This window comes from Idiotropiscis lumnitzeri, chromosome 10, assembly GCF_059441095.1.
Source record: "Idiotropiscis lumnitzeri isolate Australia: NSW breed Sydney's pygmy pipehorse chromosome 10, RoL_Ilum_1.0, whole genome shotgun sequence".
Classification (NCBI taxonomy): domain Eukaryota; kingdom Metazoa; phylum Chordata; class Actinopteri; order Syngnathiformes; family Syngnathidae; genus Idiotropiscis; species Idiotropiscis lumnitzeri.
In genome coordinates, this window is record NC_142400.1 from 17,611,309 (window position 1) to 17,627,030 (window position 15,722).

Consider the following 15,722-nt stretch of genomic DNA (forward strand, 5'->3'; position numbering starts at 1 on the left):
TCAGCTGCTCGCGCTAGCTCAGCTGCTCGCGCAAGCTGATGCCAGCTTACCAGGGCCCAATCCCCTAAGGAATCATTACCAGAGGTATCACCCCGTTTCAATGGCAGATGTCATGAAACTATTAGGAATCACTGCCAATAACAACGACGCTAATCAATAAAAGGAGTCTTGGCAATAATCTATTAGACAACGTCAGGGGAGGGACTTCACTGGTCACCACACTCCTTAGAGTCATAGTTTCAAATCAAAACCAAAAAAAAAACTCAGCATTCAAGCAAACTATGAAACAAAGAAATAAGATTAACACAAAACATGTATCTCTCATGCCATCTATATACCCAAAAGAAATAAAAACAACACAAAAAGATTATAGCAATGGCTTCTTGGGAGCCACTCAGACTCAGCCAATCACATGGCTGTTTAGAGAGATGTGCTGTTGTGCTTTGGGCTTTTTGCAGCCTGTTGTCTAAACCTGGGACGTTTCTTGCTCGCAATAACATAAATGATAAGACAGACTACAACATTGTGGACAGCTGCCCTTTTGTCCAGCTTTCTCCAACACCATCACCCAAACACCATAATCACATAAGTGGCTTCGATAATGGTTGGATAATAATAATAATATGTTGTAAACTAAAATATTTGTAATATTGAATGAAATGAAATGAATTAAAGACATTTACTAGGGACCCATTAAAATAAAGAATTTTTGTTTTCCAGTGTTATTGAGTATGTGTTCGGATTTTGGAATGAAGGGGGAAACCAAGCTTACGAAAATAAAAATTATATTATTCATGCATGCAAAAAAGAGAAGAAACATCAAGTTTTATTTGTCTGGAATGCCCTGTGACGTTGTGTCCAACGTCCACTGAATGTTGGAATTTAGAGCATGCTACTCTGTAATGCCACAGTGGTGTGTTACTCGCTTACCTACCTTATGAAGTAAAACAAAACGTATAACTAATAATTACACGAGATAGCTGATATCATCAATTATGTGTCTGACTTGGAAAATGTGTCTGTCTTTCTGATCTGGAGATCTAAATTCAAGAAGAGTGATTAATTATGTGGGTGAAAAATATGACTCTGAGGTACAAATCCAGAATTTTTTTGTGCAACCCAACACATCAGTAGTTGTAGCATATTTTGTCACTTTAAAAGACCGATCATGGACTTAATGAATGAGAGGACACGCCACCCCCCTCGACACCAGTGCCATCTGCGCCCATGGTTCAGTGAGGTCGATTAAAAGGGTTCTAGGTAGTGGACTACCAGATAAGAGTTATTAGTTGCACTACAGTATGTGAAGGTTATCTGGAGAAATTTAAAAAGTGAGGGAGAAATCCTCGATTGTAAAAAAAAAAAAAAAAAACTTTTTGTCTTATTCATTAAAATTACCTGACAATAGGAAGAGTGAAATGATCTGTGAAAAATAATCTGCCTTCAATGGCTCCATCTAAGACCTCTAATTTGACTTTTGGGAGATCACACACCTGAAGAAAAACAACTTATCAGAGGCATAAGTCGTAACTGTGAGGGTGTCCGTCATTTGCTGTGTGCTCATGAGCAAGAACGAACATAAATCCCATCCCTTGTTTCTCAGGAGCTGAGCCGAAGACTAGCAAAGAGAAGTAGGCCAAAGGGACCTCAGACAGTAGAGGATTCAGAAGCAACGCGGGATGAGCAACCTTTCTGCATGGCAGGTAACATTATGCCTTTTTAATAAATTGGACCCACCAGAAAAAAGCTTCTAACATATTGTGTGTGTATCCGTGCTCTTTATGAAAAAGAGTAAGTCTGGAGACTTGTTTATGCAAGAGGCAAGATAGTTTTTCACACACCAGATTCACCAAATGCATCCGTAGCAGGACCCGCAGCCACAGCGGCAGGACCATCTCCTGGGGAAGGTGCAAACGCATCTAGGATATCACACCAACACACGACCAAACAACACGTAGAGAAACAGATGGAATGGACAAACAAAAAATGGCAGGTAAGTATCAGGGAAAGGCAAATAATACAAGAAGTATGCAGCCCAACACTTATTGGTTTGATTGTTTTAAGGGGTGGGGCTGCATAATGCTGTATCCGGTGAGATGAGGCAAGTTGTCACAAGTTCCTTGTACTCTGTGACAAGAGGGAGCATGTTAAGTTCAGGGAAGGGCAAGGTTATTTTTTTTTTTTTTAGCCAAAGATACTACAATTGGTCTTTGGATTTGGCAGGAGTGATTGTGATGTTAGAGACGTTCAAGGCTACACCTCGGATTTTTTTTTTTTACTTACAAATGCCTTTTAACCAACCAGGATCCGAATGCCCAAACGGAATGAAAATGCTCCATATAAACACCCCAATCTGAATAAAAAGGTTGAATCCAAATGGAATTTGATTCAGATTCATAGGGGTGGTGTGTCCCCTTTTCCAGTCCGAACAAGTGTCATGTACACAATTCAATCGGAATGGCCAGGCTGCGTCCGGTCTTTGCATGTTCTGTTTTAGGGTAAACGCGTAGCACGTTATCGTATACGGACTTTAATATGGCAGTGTCTTACCAGAGCTCGTTTGCAAAGCAAGAACTATTTTTAAGGTCTGGTAACTCAATTTTTATCAAGATGCTGCATTAATAAAAGTGTAATAAAACAATTTCGAATACTGTGATAAATAGTTGAATGAACTCCATCTTGATAAATCAAGTGACGTTTACATCGATGTTCGGAGGTCACACAGCTGTAAAACGGCCGATCAGATTAACAGGGTGGCGCACGTAAACGGCGGATTGGAAAAGATCACGTCGCATCTAAACAGGTGACCAGAGATCTTCATTCGGAAGGATTTCAATCAGAATGACAAAAAAGACTCCATGTAAACCCGACTGTCCTTCTCCTCCTCCACCTTCTTATTCGTGTCCTTCTTCTTCTTCGTCCCCCTCTTCTCCTTTGTCTCATTCCTCTTAGTCTCATTCTTCTTTCTTCTTCGAGTGGGTCTCTTGACGCGTTCTGAGGCAATTTTTGTCCTTTGTCCATTTCACTGAGTAGGTTGAGATTTACTTTTGGCCATCACACGCACGAGGGCCGGACTAAAATCGACTTCTGGCCTCCCTTAATCGAACTCTGCCAACCAATGTGTTGGCTGTGAACATGACATGGCATTGGCTAGCCAATAAAAGCTTAGAAAGATTGAGATGATAAAGACACGTTACTCTTCGTATTTAGTTTCAGGTGTGTCTCAATTCTCAAGGCGTGTGTGTTGTGACAAATCAATTTTTTGGACCCATAATTGTCATACTGTTTTTTTTGTTTTTGTTTTTTTTTTATTCAATTAGATTTGTTGATTTAAGGATTAAAAAAGCTTTAATAAAAGTCCATATTTGTTGATGAATCATTGAGGGTGCTAGCAAATGGTGCAAAGCAGCATATCTGAAAAGTGTGAGTCATCGTAGTACAATGGATTCATTGAAGCATAATCAATGACAGTTAATGTTTTACGCCTGCTGGAGTAATAGTAATGCAGATTTAGCCAAAAAGAAGGACACGTAAAATCCTTTTGGTGACTCACATTTTTGGGATACACATATACAGTACATGATATAACGGTTGAATTTGTTGGTCTGTGCAACAAGCTGCATGACACAGGAGCATCATGCCAGCACATATGTGCACAAAATCAACAAACCATGAGATGTAAGATATTGGATAAAAGGTAAGGGTATGTATGAAATATGTTTCTCTTGTATTTCACCATAAACCCAGATGGCCCAGGCATAAATACACATGTTTGACCAGCAGTACTTGCCTAACGACAACAATACAAGTGTTAGCTGGACATTGCACAGGACGGGTCACCAACGTGGTGCCAGGTAGCTTCCAAAGGCCACATAAGCAGACCACGAGCCAGTTGTAAAAATAGCTCAGCAGTGATGGATTATTTATAGACATGATCAATTGAAAATATTAACAGAGATTTATAGTAGAAAATAAAGCGTTGCATATTGATATATTTCCGAATGATTTTGTGAAATTATTAACATGATCAGTGTCTTCACATGAATCAAATGGATTAATGTATTTCTAATAAAATAATATAATTAAAGGTAATTTGAGGAAATTTGTTATTTCAGAAGTGTGTATTAAAGTGGTAGCACTTTGTACCCAGAAAGTAGCTCTATGTTTCAAAGGGTTGTGGTGACCCCAGCTGTAGAGTATAAGAGTACATTTTGGTGCGGAATGTGTCAGAAAGCTTGGTCTCAGTGGCCCAATGGCTAAGAACAAAACTTTGAACTAGTATTCCGAAATGCCTTCGATGATTGTTCTTCTGAAGAAGGCACACTTGGAACACGAGTGCTGGAGCAGTCAACTCATGAGCAGTGGGCAAAAACAAATAACAGCTGAGAGGTGAAAAAAATCTGATGGAGTTTTCAAAGTTATTTGGCTGCAGTTGAAATTTGTGCAATAAACAATCATATTAGGCCAATTTCACTGTTTGTTTTTAAAATAATTCTGTTGTGTCCAAAAAAGCAATGTGTGATTTTCATTAGTTAATTGGGTTAGTTAATAATTCTAATGAAAAATGAAAAGGTTTACGTAATAGTTGTTCCACATTTAGTAAATATGTGGAATATTTCTTTTCATGAGAGATTCACAGCTCTTATCATTACCACATCATTAAAGCCTGGTGCAGATGAGCCACCCAGCTGTCGACAATTTCGACTGACTAACCTCCGAAAAGGTCGATGTCTCTAACTGAAGCAGTGGTGGGAGCTGCGACAGGCAGCGAGGTGGGTGCTGGCATGGCGGGAGCAGGAGCAGTGGCGGCTGCGGATGCAGCCACTGCAGAGGCAGGTGCAGCATCCGTAACAAGCTCTTTCTTTGCTTGCTTTGCCTCAGAAGCGTTGTTACTGGCCACGGGAGTGGCTATATGAATGATGCCAAAAATCCACAGAATTACACTCAGTCGCAACCCCCAAAGGAGAAAAAAAAAGGAATGAGAAGATGGGAACAGAGAACATATTTTCGGGAAAATATTGTAATAAAGAGAATTTAGAAATCTGAGCTGTGAATATGGAGATTTATAATACTTGTAGAAAGAGATCATGAGATTACTCACCATCGGCCAAAAGGTCTGCATGACAAGAGACAGAAAAAGAGTTGACCATAGCTCGATGAGTACATTGCAGTAAAACAAGGACGGCATTTGGTAATTGTTAATTAATGCAAAGCCAACATAATGCAAATTGATTTGAATAAAAAATGAGCAGATTATGTGACATCCAACACTGTCTGTACATACGTTTATACAATGTACTGGATTAATGCACCAAAATTTTGGCTCTAGGAGCTGTTTTGTTCATAACCAAATCGTGCCGCCGTTTATTGACACGGTCCCACGTTGCTTCGCCACTCCAAGCGTGGCCATGAGATTTCATTTTTCTTTTCATCTCTTGATTTCTTTGAACTTCTTTCTGCACTTCTTTCAGAATTTGCCAGATTGTGAACAAGATGGTGTGTGGTTAAGTGGTTAGGTTAACCTTGCCAGTCCCACGTTTAGAATTTCCACACAGACATACATAAAAAAACATCCGGGATGCCAACGATGCACACTGTATATGATATTAAATGGATCTTAGGAATTTCCTTAAAGAACTAATAATAATTTTCTCACCTCCCCATCCAGTTGTAGTTGAAGGTGCTGCTGTCCCACCAGCTGAGGACGAGGACATTGGATCAAGGTCCAACAGGAAGCCATCATCAAGGGTACTACACCCAGAAAAGAAGGAGCAGCATTCAGCTATTGATAGATGTTATGAAAAACTTTAAATAAATAAATGAATAAATAAACAAATGACATCGGAATATAATCCTCAAATTAAATTCCTTTACACCACTGAAAGAACCAACTCACATCAAATTCGTAATAGGATAAATTCAAATTCAACGTTCAATAAATATAACACAGGTTCTTTAAATGGCACTTACGTGCTGGCGGTAGTGGTCGGAGCTAGAGTTGTGGGTGTGACAGAGGGTGGTGGAGGCTTGGCAGGCGGCCCGGGGCGAGCAGGGGGCCCTCCGGCAACTGTGGGTGGTGCAGGCTTGGGCGGTGCAGTAGATGGGGCAGTAGTTGCTGAGCTGTTATTGGCCGTTGTATCCTGTTTACAGACAACAAGGTAAACAACACAACAAAATTTTACATTAACGCACCGTACTTCATGTTATTAATAGTGTCTTACCTTGGTGGGTGACCTGCAAAAAAATAATAGTATCCAAGTTAGAAAAGAGACAGTGACACCATAATAAAGTATTCCAAACACAATTCATTTCGGAAACATCCGTATTAGATGTCATCACATTGAAATGATAGCTCATTGCATCTTAGACTCATTTCCACTTGAACTCTGCATTTTCTTATGCAGGCAAGTTGGAGAATGCGACAGTCGTCCAGCCTGTACTACTTTATGAAAGTGGACACTGGGAGGAAGTAACAGTAAATGTCACTTGGCACACCTGCACAGTCCAACAGCTGTTTAATAATTCAAGCATTGCCAGAATGATAATAGTCAGTGTTCAAAGTTATTAGCAAAGTAACTCAAATATCAATAAAAACTTTTTGTCATTGCAAAGCAACATTCACTTGGATTTCATTGGATTGTACATGTTTACCAAAAGCACTGATGGTGTAGTGGTACACTCGCCCGAGTTGTGTGCGGGCAAAGTGGGTTCAGTTCCCACTCAGTGACGGTGTCTATGTCTGCCCTGTGACTGGCTGGCGACCAGTTCAGGGTGTAGTGCGCCTTTCGCCGTAGTCAGCTGGGATAGGCTCCAGCACCCTCCCGTGACCCTGTACAGGATAAGTGGTGTGGATAATGACATGACATGACATGTTTACCAGCGGCTTTGTGTATATGTCACTAATAACAATTTCAAAATTTGGATACAATTTTTTAATAATTTGCCTTGTTGAAGCACATTTTGAACACAGGAATGACTTCTTCAAATGTAACTTTTATACTGTAAAGTGAAGAAACATAAATCCATTATCTGATCCGCTTCTCCTCAGGTGGGTCGCGGGAGGTACTGGAGCCTATCTCAGCTTTTCTTTGGGCAGCAGGCGGGGACACTCTGAACCGGTTGCCAGCCAATCGCAAGGCACACACAAAGACCAACAACCATCCACGCTCACACTCACACCTAGGGCCAATTTAGAGTGTCCGATCAGTGAAGAAACAATGTTGGGGTGGGAGAGGATAAAATATAAACAAATGGAATGGTTGAGTACTTCTAATGACAAAGAATACTTACTTATCCTCTCTGCATTTTATTGGGCACAAATCACAAGAACATCAGATTAAATATTTGGCCACCCAAAAATGAACAAATTGGCTAAATTTGATCAATTCACCAAGTCATTGTGTTGATGTGCAAAGCAAGCTCAAGCCAACTACAATCGATCACTACTGTGTTGTCCTATTTTTTTACCATATCAATAAATAAGCACAGAAACTTACGGCTTCTTCCCTTCCAAAGTGTTGAGGTGAGTCTCAAGTGATTCTAAAAGACTTTCTGGAGCCTGTGGGGGTAAAAGACAGTGGAAGAAAGACAAAATAGAACAATTTGGCTCGATTTACATTATATGGAAATCATGTTATTCGTGTGTATATACTGTATGTCATTGTGCATTGTAAAGAAACAGATATAACAGAAAAGGGAATAAAATGTTACGTCAATGATGTTATTCCTCATTTTGTGCTTTGTTGTTTCGTCTTTTGGTCCTATCATACATTGCACTATTTTGGATGGATGTTTTCAGCCCTACTTCTTTCCTGTGTCCAACCAATCAGCTCCTTGTCTAACTCGACCATAAATCCATAGTTCACCTCTTGGTGTTATCCTGTATGGCATGGTTGATCATTCCTTATTTATTCTTTTGTGGAGGGGTGGTAATGTTCGGACAAAAATAAATGAATCAATTTCAATTCCTGTTGTGTGAAGTGCACCCACCCAAAGCGCTGGCAAACTTACTTGAGTGAGTTCAGGAATGTCATTCTTGTCTATTCCCACTTGCTGGAAAAACAAATAAAACATTTAGCAGACAGCATATAAGAAATGACCGCTAAGCAGCTCAGTGCATCGTGCACATCTGCATCTTACCTCTGCAATTTTGAAGAATTCAGATACCCGAGTCATGCGAGTCAAAAATCTTTTGTAGATCTCGAGTCCATCTTTGCACTGGCTTCTCTTCATCTGGAAAAATTTCTCTGAAAGACACATTTGTGGTGATATAAGAATATAGAATACATGTACTATATATAGTGGGTGTGATTTGTTTTTATTTTCTGGCAACAATAGTAACCTTCTGTGTGCTTAATGTGCTGTAGGTCATAAATCCTGACCCAGTATTAACCTCAAACAAAGAGGGACAAATTCTCTACATAAAAGTCAGGATTTGATTTAATGGCTAGTTAAAAGACATTTGTTGACAAAGAAAGTCAAGTTGAACAGAAATACTGTACCTAGTAGATTGATGATGCCATCATTGTAGCAAGCATATAACTTTATCAGGTCTTTGAACAGCAGAAGAAAGCAGGCATTTATCACTCCATTGTTTAATTCTGGTTGGTGTACCTTTGGACAGAATTAAAATTACAATTGATGAGGTGAAATAAAGGTTACGTTGTGTGACTGGTGAAGAAGATCACTTTAGAGATAAATGAGGCACAGATGCCTTATTTTATTTTGCTCACTTCTCCCTATGAGTAAGTTGGACTCACATCAAAATCCAGCAGTGCGTCAATCTGACCCTGCAAGATAGGCATTCCTTTCAGCAACTTCTCGACTGTCATGGTCCTCATTGCTCCTTCAGCTCTGCGATGGAAAGCATAAATAACATTCCTTGTTACAATAGTTTGGAACTTTTTAAACAGAGGATCTTAACTTCAGGGTTACTCATCCCCCAATTTCAAGCATACAGTACCGTGCAAATAATTGGCATTTATAAAAACAATCTGTGATAATGATACTCATTTGGCAACATTTGTTTGAAACCACAAAATATACCGTTTCTCCACTGAATGCCTCACATTGAAGCCTAAAATGAGCCACAGACATATACAAGTGCAATTTGCCTTGCTTTTTTTCCCCCAAAAAGTAACATTTGTGTTCAAGGCTCAAAACAACTGCACCTGGTTGCTGGTTGTCATGGCAAAGCAGAGCTTGTGTTGTTCGGGGGCGCAGTGAGCAGAGCCTCATTTGTACAAGATAGAGCACCCCCCCCCCCCTGAACACTGAGTGAAAACCATTTGCATAAAGAAATATTCTAATTAAAGGGTCATTTAAACCTTGATAAAAATGAGCCTCTACCAGTCTTAGTTTTCACCACTGTATCGAAACTCTTCTGTGAGATTGCACAGTATAATGTCTAAACTGAATCCATAATAAACACAAACAGCAGCAAAACCCAAAACTTTCAAGGCTAAAACCCTCTTAAAGAATAAATGAGGCACGGTGAAGAAATGACAGAAATGAGAAACTGTACCCTTTCTTGACTCTGACAAAATCGAAAGACATCTGTCTGTAGGCGAAGGACTTCTCATTGAGATAACGGCTGTAGCGTCTGATAAAGGTTGACATATCATAGCCTGAGGAAGACAAACACCCAACCACATGATGAATGCCCATTAATACTGGAGGAGCGGGGTGACAGCACCGTAACTCACAATAGTACAAATAATTAAATAGATCGCAACAGTTTGTGATGGTGTCGCTTTAGAAATATAAGCTTGACATACTGCTAGACATACAAGTGTGTTACACACAATCTGTTCAAAATATTTATATACTGGCAAGGCATTTATTTTGATTATGTGTGGGATCAATAAAAGTAATAAACACAGATTGGGAATTGCCACATAGAACTGAAAAGAGCAATTGGAAGATGAATCAACAACAATTTAAGAAATACGCACCATGGGAGCCTGTTTTGTCCAGAAAGTTGGCAAGATTGAACAAAGAATTCCTTGATGAAAGGAACTGCAGAAATTTCTGAAATAGCACACAGACATCATCAGCACAATGTACACGGAAGTATGGTTATGTTCAATGCATGGACATTTCACACATCATACGTCAAATTGACTTTGCAAAGAATAGTGAAATAAAGCAATGGCAGTTTTTGTTGAAACTCCTTGTTTTAGCTGTCTTTGTTTTTTGCTTTGTTTTGTATATAGAGACAAAGAGAGAGAGTGTAAGAGAAAGAGTGAAAGAAAGAGAAAGAGAGAGAGGAAGAGAGATAGAACAAGAGGGAAAATGAGAGAGAATGTAAGTGGATAAGAAATTCGACAGTTAAAGATCTTTTTTTTTTAAACCTGTTGCCAACAGCACATACAGTCTGTTAGATTGCGTGGACAAGCAATTTAGCCCCAGCGATTTACGATCTTACAAAATCAGTCCTTTTGTTTCTAAGACTGGAATGTGCACGTGTATATTGTCACCTCATTGCCGTGCACCATAAGGTGGTGTGTAGTAATCAGAGCCTTGAAAACCACCACCCAACTGGCATTGCCCGCCCTCTCTATCAGTGTATCGGCCATCTGAGGGACGCTCACACTGGAGTCCTGGGAGGCCTGGATCAGATCTGGGAATTAGAGAAGACTTATTATTTGGAAACCTTTTATTCAAATCAAGACACATTTAGGGGATGGAAGATGAATATACTTCACATACTGGAAGGTGCCAGAATAAAGTTAACAGGGGATATTCAATCTTGTATGTATCATAAAACACGTACTTGAAGACCTTTACTCCACTGCCAACATTTCCAATATGCCAAATGACTCAGTTAAAGATCCGGGCTTTGAATCCCTACGGGAACATCTTTGTGTAGTTTGCATCTTTTCTCCCTGCTTGATTGGGTTTTCCTTGGGTGCTCTGGTGTCCTACTACATCCCCAAACCAGTCTTCTTCGTTATGACTCGAAATGGTCTATTGATCTCAATGTGAGTGTGATTGATTGTCTATCCTGTGATTGACGAGCGACCAAGCCAATGTTTACAGCACTTCCTGACCAAAATTATTTGGTATAGACTCCAGTTATCCACAATCCAAATAGGTATGAGCATCATAGATTGAATTTCTAGATGGGTGTCACTTTGAATTTTTTAATTTGTTTTTAATTAGTCAATAATTTCCTCGTGTGCTGAATTTCCTCGTGTGCTGATTTATACCTTGTATTGCTGTAACACTCAATTTTCCCCTGCGGTTACCAATGAAGAATTATGTGATCTTTTCTTAATAGCACACTTGCCAGCACATTTAAGAGAATTCTTTGTGCCTGTGAAAAGCCCGCTTAATGTGCATGCATCCCGCTTAAATTATCACAAACCTTGTCTGGCAATATCTGTTATCAACTCAAACCACAGTGCTGCGCTATTTACAAAATTATGTCTTTGGATGAGCGATGTACAACCATTGCCTGAGGGGAACAAATCTGGCTGTGGCTCTGTTCATTTATGAAACATGTCATTACCATCTGCAGAGGGACAATGGGAGACTGACTGCAGAGAGCATCCAAAACTGCATTACTACAGTCTCTATTATTAATGAAGTATTTTCGCTGAATAATCTGCACTGCACTAACCTATAAATCCCTGGTTTCAAAAGACATTTTGTCGGGAAAATATTTGAATAAAATATATTTATTTTAAGTGCAGAAACGTCAAGACTCCCTAATATGTAGACAAGTGGGAAGTATAATATTATTTAAGGTGGCGTTCAATGATATAGTGATGACTAATAGACCCAGTACTGACAGTATATGAAACCACTGATTTGTATGCAGTATTATCAGGCCAAATCCTCTTTTACCTTTTCAGTACTTTGAAAACCATTGGTTATATGTGTAATCCCAGGTGTATGAAAACAAAATGTGATTAGTTAAGCCATTGATTATCAATGTAATAGTTTATCCATCATCGATTTTGCTTTGTTCATCCCGCTCAGGTTCACAGGCAAGCTGGAGCAAAGTCCATTTCATTTTGGCTGAGCGGCAGGATACGCAACGCGCTGGATTGTGGTTGTTGCAAACAAAATATGTTCAAGGTGACTTTTTTGTCAAGCCGACAAATGGACCATGTCGCTTTCAGCATGGAGCGATGATGGTTGTACATACCCCGTCTTCTGTAGTGAAACCGCAAATACACACCCATACGACACACAGAATAAGCCTGCCAGGCTTGATGAGTCAGCAGGCTGCATCGTCCCACACTTCTCCTGTGTGTGTCTCACTCTTTATTTCACACTGACGCTGGCTGACTGTGGCATGGATTAATCCACCCAATAACACCCAATGTCTGCATAAATTTGTGCCACACCATACTGACACACACACAATAGCACGCAAGGTGTTGGTATAACCTGGCATTCTGATTGGTCAACTAGATATGTGCACTGTAATTGGTTTCTCCACAATATGAAGTCCTCTTCACGCTCACGATTTTATTCATTTATTTTTTTTAAATATGCGCTATGATACTGACGAAGCTGGAAGACGTGCGTATTAGTCAGCCACCTCCTACAAAACATATTTGACTGTATAAGTTCAAAACGATCCAAACTTTTCAACGTTGCTTTTCACCGTTCGCCATTACACAAAACGTATTCATGTTCAGTGGTTAGGTGATGTCATTTTTTTTTTGTTTTGATTTAATCTTCATTACAGCAATGGGCATGAATTTAACACACTGGAAATGTATAACGACTGAAATATTTTGCAATAGGCTAGAGCACAACAAAGAAAAAAATGAAACCATAATGCAATAGTTTGGTGGTTATGACACAGCCAAGCTGCGTTGTCACGTATGGCGCTCGGAACGTAAGCAGTCACGTGATATTAGCAGAACAATACAAGTTCTGAAGCACTATTTTGAATCAGTGTGATTCAAGATGGACGCAAGCTTAGAGGTTTCAGGTTTATTTGACCCTCTAGTTATCTGTCATTGTTGTTGTCAACGATGGTGGTTTGTGCACAATCAGACAAGAACTGGGGTAACGCGCAAACCACGACAACGCGTCAACCAAACTGTGACAACTTCTTTTTAGTCGCATTTCAGGAAAATACGCATATATGCTCTCCACATTGAATCGTAAGGGGCGGCATTTTCAGATCTTTCCACTCTGGGGTCCGATTATTAAAGTGATCATTTACAAGATTCTAAACTTCTGTGTGAACAAAACACCCAAACAGTAAATAACTTGTGCAGATACACTGAAACACTTTCTCGTGTGGAAGTGTAAAACTGCTCAAATGTTAAATCACGGTAATAAGTATTGTAATTGAGAGAGATAATGCTGCTGTGATTGCCGTTGCTCATTATTTGATTTACATAATTCACATTCTGATGCTTTTTATAGAGTCAAATAAATATATATATTTATATTTTATGATCCATGACTTACAAAGAAATTAAAATTGTTAAATTACAACAAAGGCAGTTATCAATTAGGTATACTCATTTTATCCTCAGTTAACCACACCGTACTAACAATTGCGTCAAAAAATAAACAATAAATACATTTTGGATCAAAAAGGGACCATTTTCACCCAACTTTCCAATTTTGGGGTTTGTTTTGTACAAAAAGAATACATGGACAACAACAAAGAAAGTTGGGTGAAATTGAACCACAGTGGATCGGTCCCTTTTTTACTCAATTTGGGTTTGCATTAATCCAGCTGTTTTTATCGTAGTCAGTTGTATTAAATATGATCACAATTTGCCGAAATGTTTCTTCAATTGGCAAGAAGGTAAATGCCGGATAATAATATATGGGATATATATGGGATATTGCTCAAATATTAAGTGCTCAGTGTCAAATGTTTTCTTCTGCGCCTTCTGCGTCCAGCTCTGCTCTCTGTGGTTACTTTGAATTTCTGGATATTAAGACTCTCTGTTTTTCCATTTCCCTATCGTGTCTGCTTCTGGGTCCAAATTCTGCTCTTCACGTGACACATGGTAATTGTAGGGTGAGTCCATCCAGTGACATGCAGAGGAAGTCAACTACAGATAACTATAATAACATCTGAACCCAGATCAATTACAATCACGTAGTCTGCAGCAGTTGTCTGAACCCACAGCTGAATGTGATTTCACTCTAGCAGGATCGTGTTTCTATCTGTTGTAAAGCGTGAAATTGTTGACTGACTATCATTTGAATGTAACCCAACTTAAATGATAGTCGAACTTGAAGCACACAGAGAGTTGACTTGTGACACGAGTAAGGATATTTTTAAATAACAATTGAAAAAAAAACATTTTCATTCACGAAATAAAATAAAAATGAAATTTCTTTTACAAAAATGAAAACTTAACTGCATTTTAGGTGTCTGAAAACAACTAATATTTAAGGCGAAAATGTCCTTTGTTTTTTTTTCTTTGGCAATCAATTTAATACACAAACCTTTTTCGATAATATTGCATGACTGTTAGCCGGAAGAAGATAAGGAAGGTCAAATTGTTTGCTAGGAGTTCTACTCCTGTTATAGTGTGTCGCACATAAGTGACATCTTCAATCAGCAGCCAGTAAAAAAGCTAACAGAAATCCGAGGAGATGAGTTTGCATGACATTTTTTTTGCTGGAATAGCTCCCTTCATTTGATTTATTTAGTTTTTTTTTATATATATGGGGTTTGCTGATGAAATGGTTAACGAACAGCGATCGCAGTGTTTACATACGAATCCAGACCTAAGGCCCTATATATGAACTTTGACTTTATAAATAAAAGATCAGTGTGGATGCTGCCATATTACTGGAACTGGACATCATCAAAAGAAAAGAATAGCAGACTTGAAGGCTTTGCTTGATAGAGGACATGCTTTACAGACTTCTGCTAAGTGCTTTGGCAAACGCTACTGCCAGTATTGATTCGCCAAACAACGCGGACAACCACTCTGCTTCCTTTGCTGACAAATGTGAAGCAATAAGTCGTCAGTCGTGCCGATGATATTTTGAGGGGCACAAATCTGAGTCAGACATTGCTGTCTACTTTGTTAGGATCTCTGTTAGCAGCAAAACGGAGATGGGCATTCTGTCAGTGAAGCCCGCCAATCCGTCACAGATGGATGCTTGTTTTACTGACAAATGATGGCAGACGGCAGAAAAATGACGGACGAAGCATTGACTTGGGTTTTCGTCTGTCAGTGTACTCGTCACTAACTGGGTCAAGTACCAATGGACAGTGACGGACACCCGTCAGTTGGCAGTCTCCTTGTCCAGTTATTCCAGATTTTCTCCACTTGATCATGATGGTCTGCTGTTTTCAATGCTATAGTGAATGCCTTGCCTTACAACCATCACCGGGCATGTAACTACACAAATATCAGGAAAAGCTGACAAAATGACAAATGGCGTGCGCTTATAAAGCATTTTATCACGACTATACGATGCCCAAAGTGCTTTGCATTGCCGCACATTCACCCATTTACACACACATTTATAGACTGATGGGCGGCTGCTGCCATGCAAAGTGCTGTCAGGCCTACTGGGAGCAGTAGCTTGCCCAAGGACACTCCAACAGCAGGCACTTGGAGCCAGGATTCGAACAGGCGACCCTTCGGTCACTGGACAACCCATTCCACTGATCGACAAATGCCCCACTAGAACATCTGAACCTACTAAATGGTGGCAGACGTGTGCTGACTACCGCTTAATATGAATTTCAATGTGACTGACTTAATTCCGAA

At 39.5% G+C, this 15,722-nt stretch overlaps 1 protein-coding gene across 1 annotated transcript in view; it reads right to left on the reverse strand.

Moving 5' to 3' along the window:
- Window positions 1-15,722, reverse strand: part of snap91a (synaptosome associated protein 91a) — a 40,686-nt gene that overhangs the window by 11,665 nt on the left and 13,299 nt on the right. The window contains exons 2-15 of the mRNA XM_088306466.1: window positions 10,479-10,621; window positions 9,954-10,029; window positions 9,524-9,626; window positions 8,760-8,853; window positions 8,502-8,613; window positions 8,140-8,246; window positions 8,011-8,052; window positions 7,497-7,558; window positions 6,222-6,234; window positions 5,971-6,140; window positions 5,657-5,751; window positions 5,102-5,116; window positions 4,714-4,908; window positions 1,842-1,919 (exon numbers count right to left, since the gene is read on the reverse strand). Of these exons, the coding sequence (XP_088162592.1) occupies window positions 1,842-1,919; window positions 4,714-4,908; window positions 5,102-5,116; window positions 5,657-5,751; window positions 5,971-6,140; window positions 6,222-6,234; window positions 7,497-7,558; window positions 8,011-8,052; window positions 8,140-8,246; window positions 8,502-8,613; window positions 8,760-8,853; window positions 9,524-9,626; window positions 9,954-10,029; window positions 10,479-10,621 (1,305 nt within the window). The remainder of the gene's footprint in view (window positions 1-1,841; window positions 1,920-4,713; window positions 4,909-5,101; window positions 5,117-5,656; window positions 5,752-5,970; window positions 6,141-6,221; window positions 6,235-7,496; window positions 7,559-8,010; window positions 8,053-8,139; window positions 8,247-8,501; window positions 8,614-8,759; window positions 8,854-9,523; window positions 9,627-9,953; window positions 10,030-10,478; window positions 10,622-15,722) is intronic.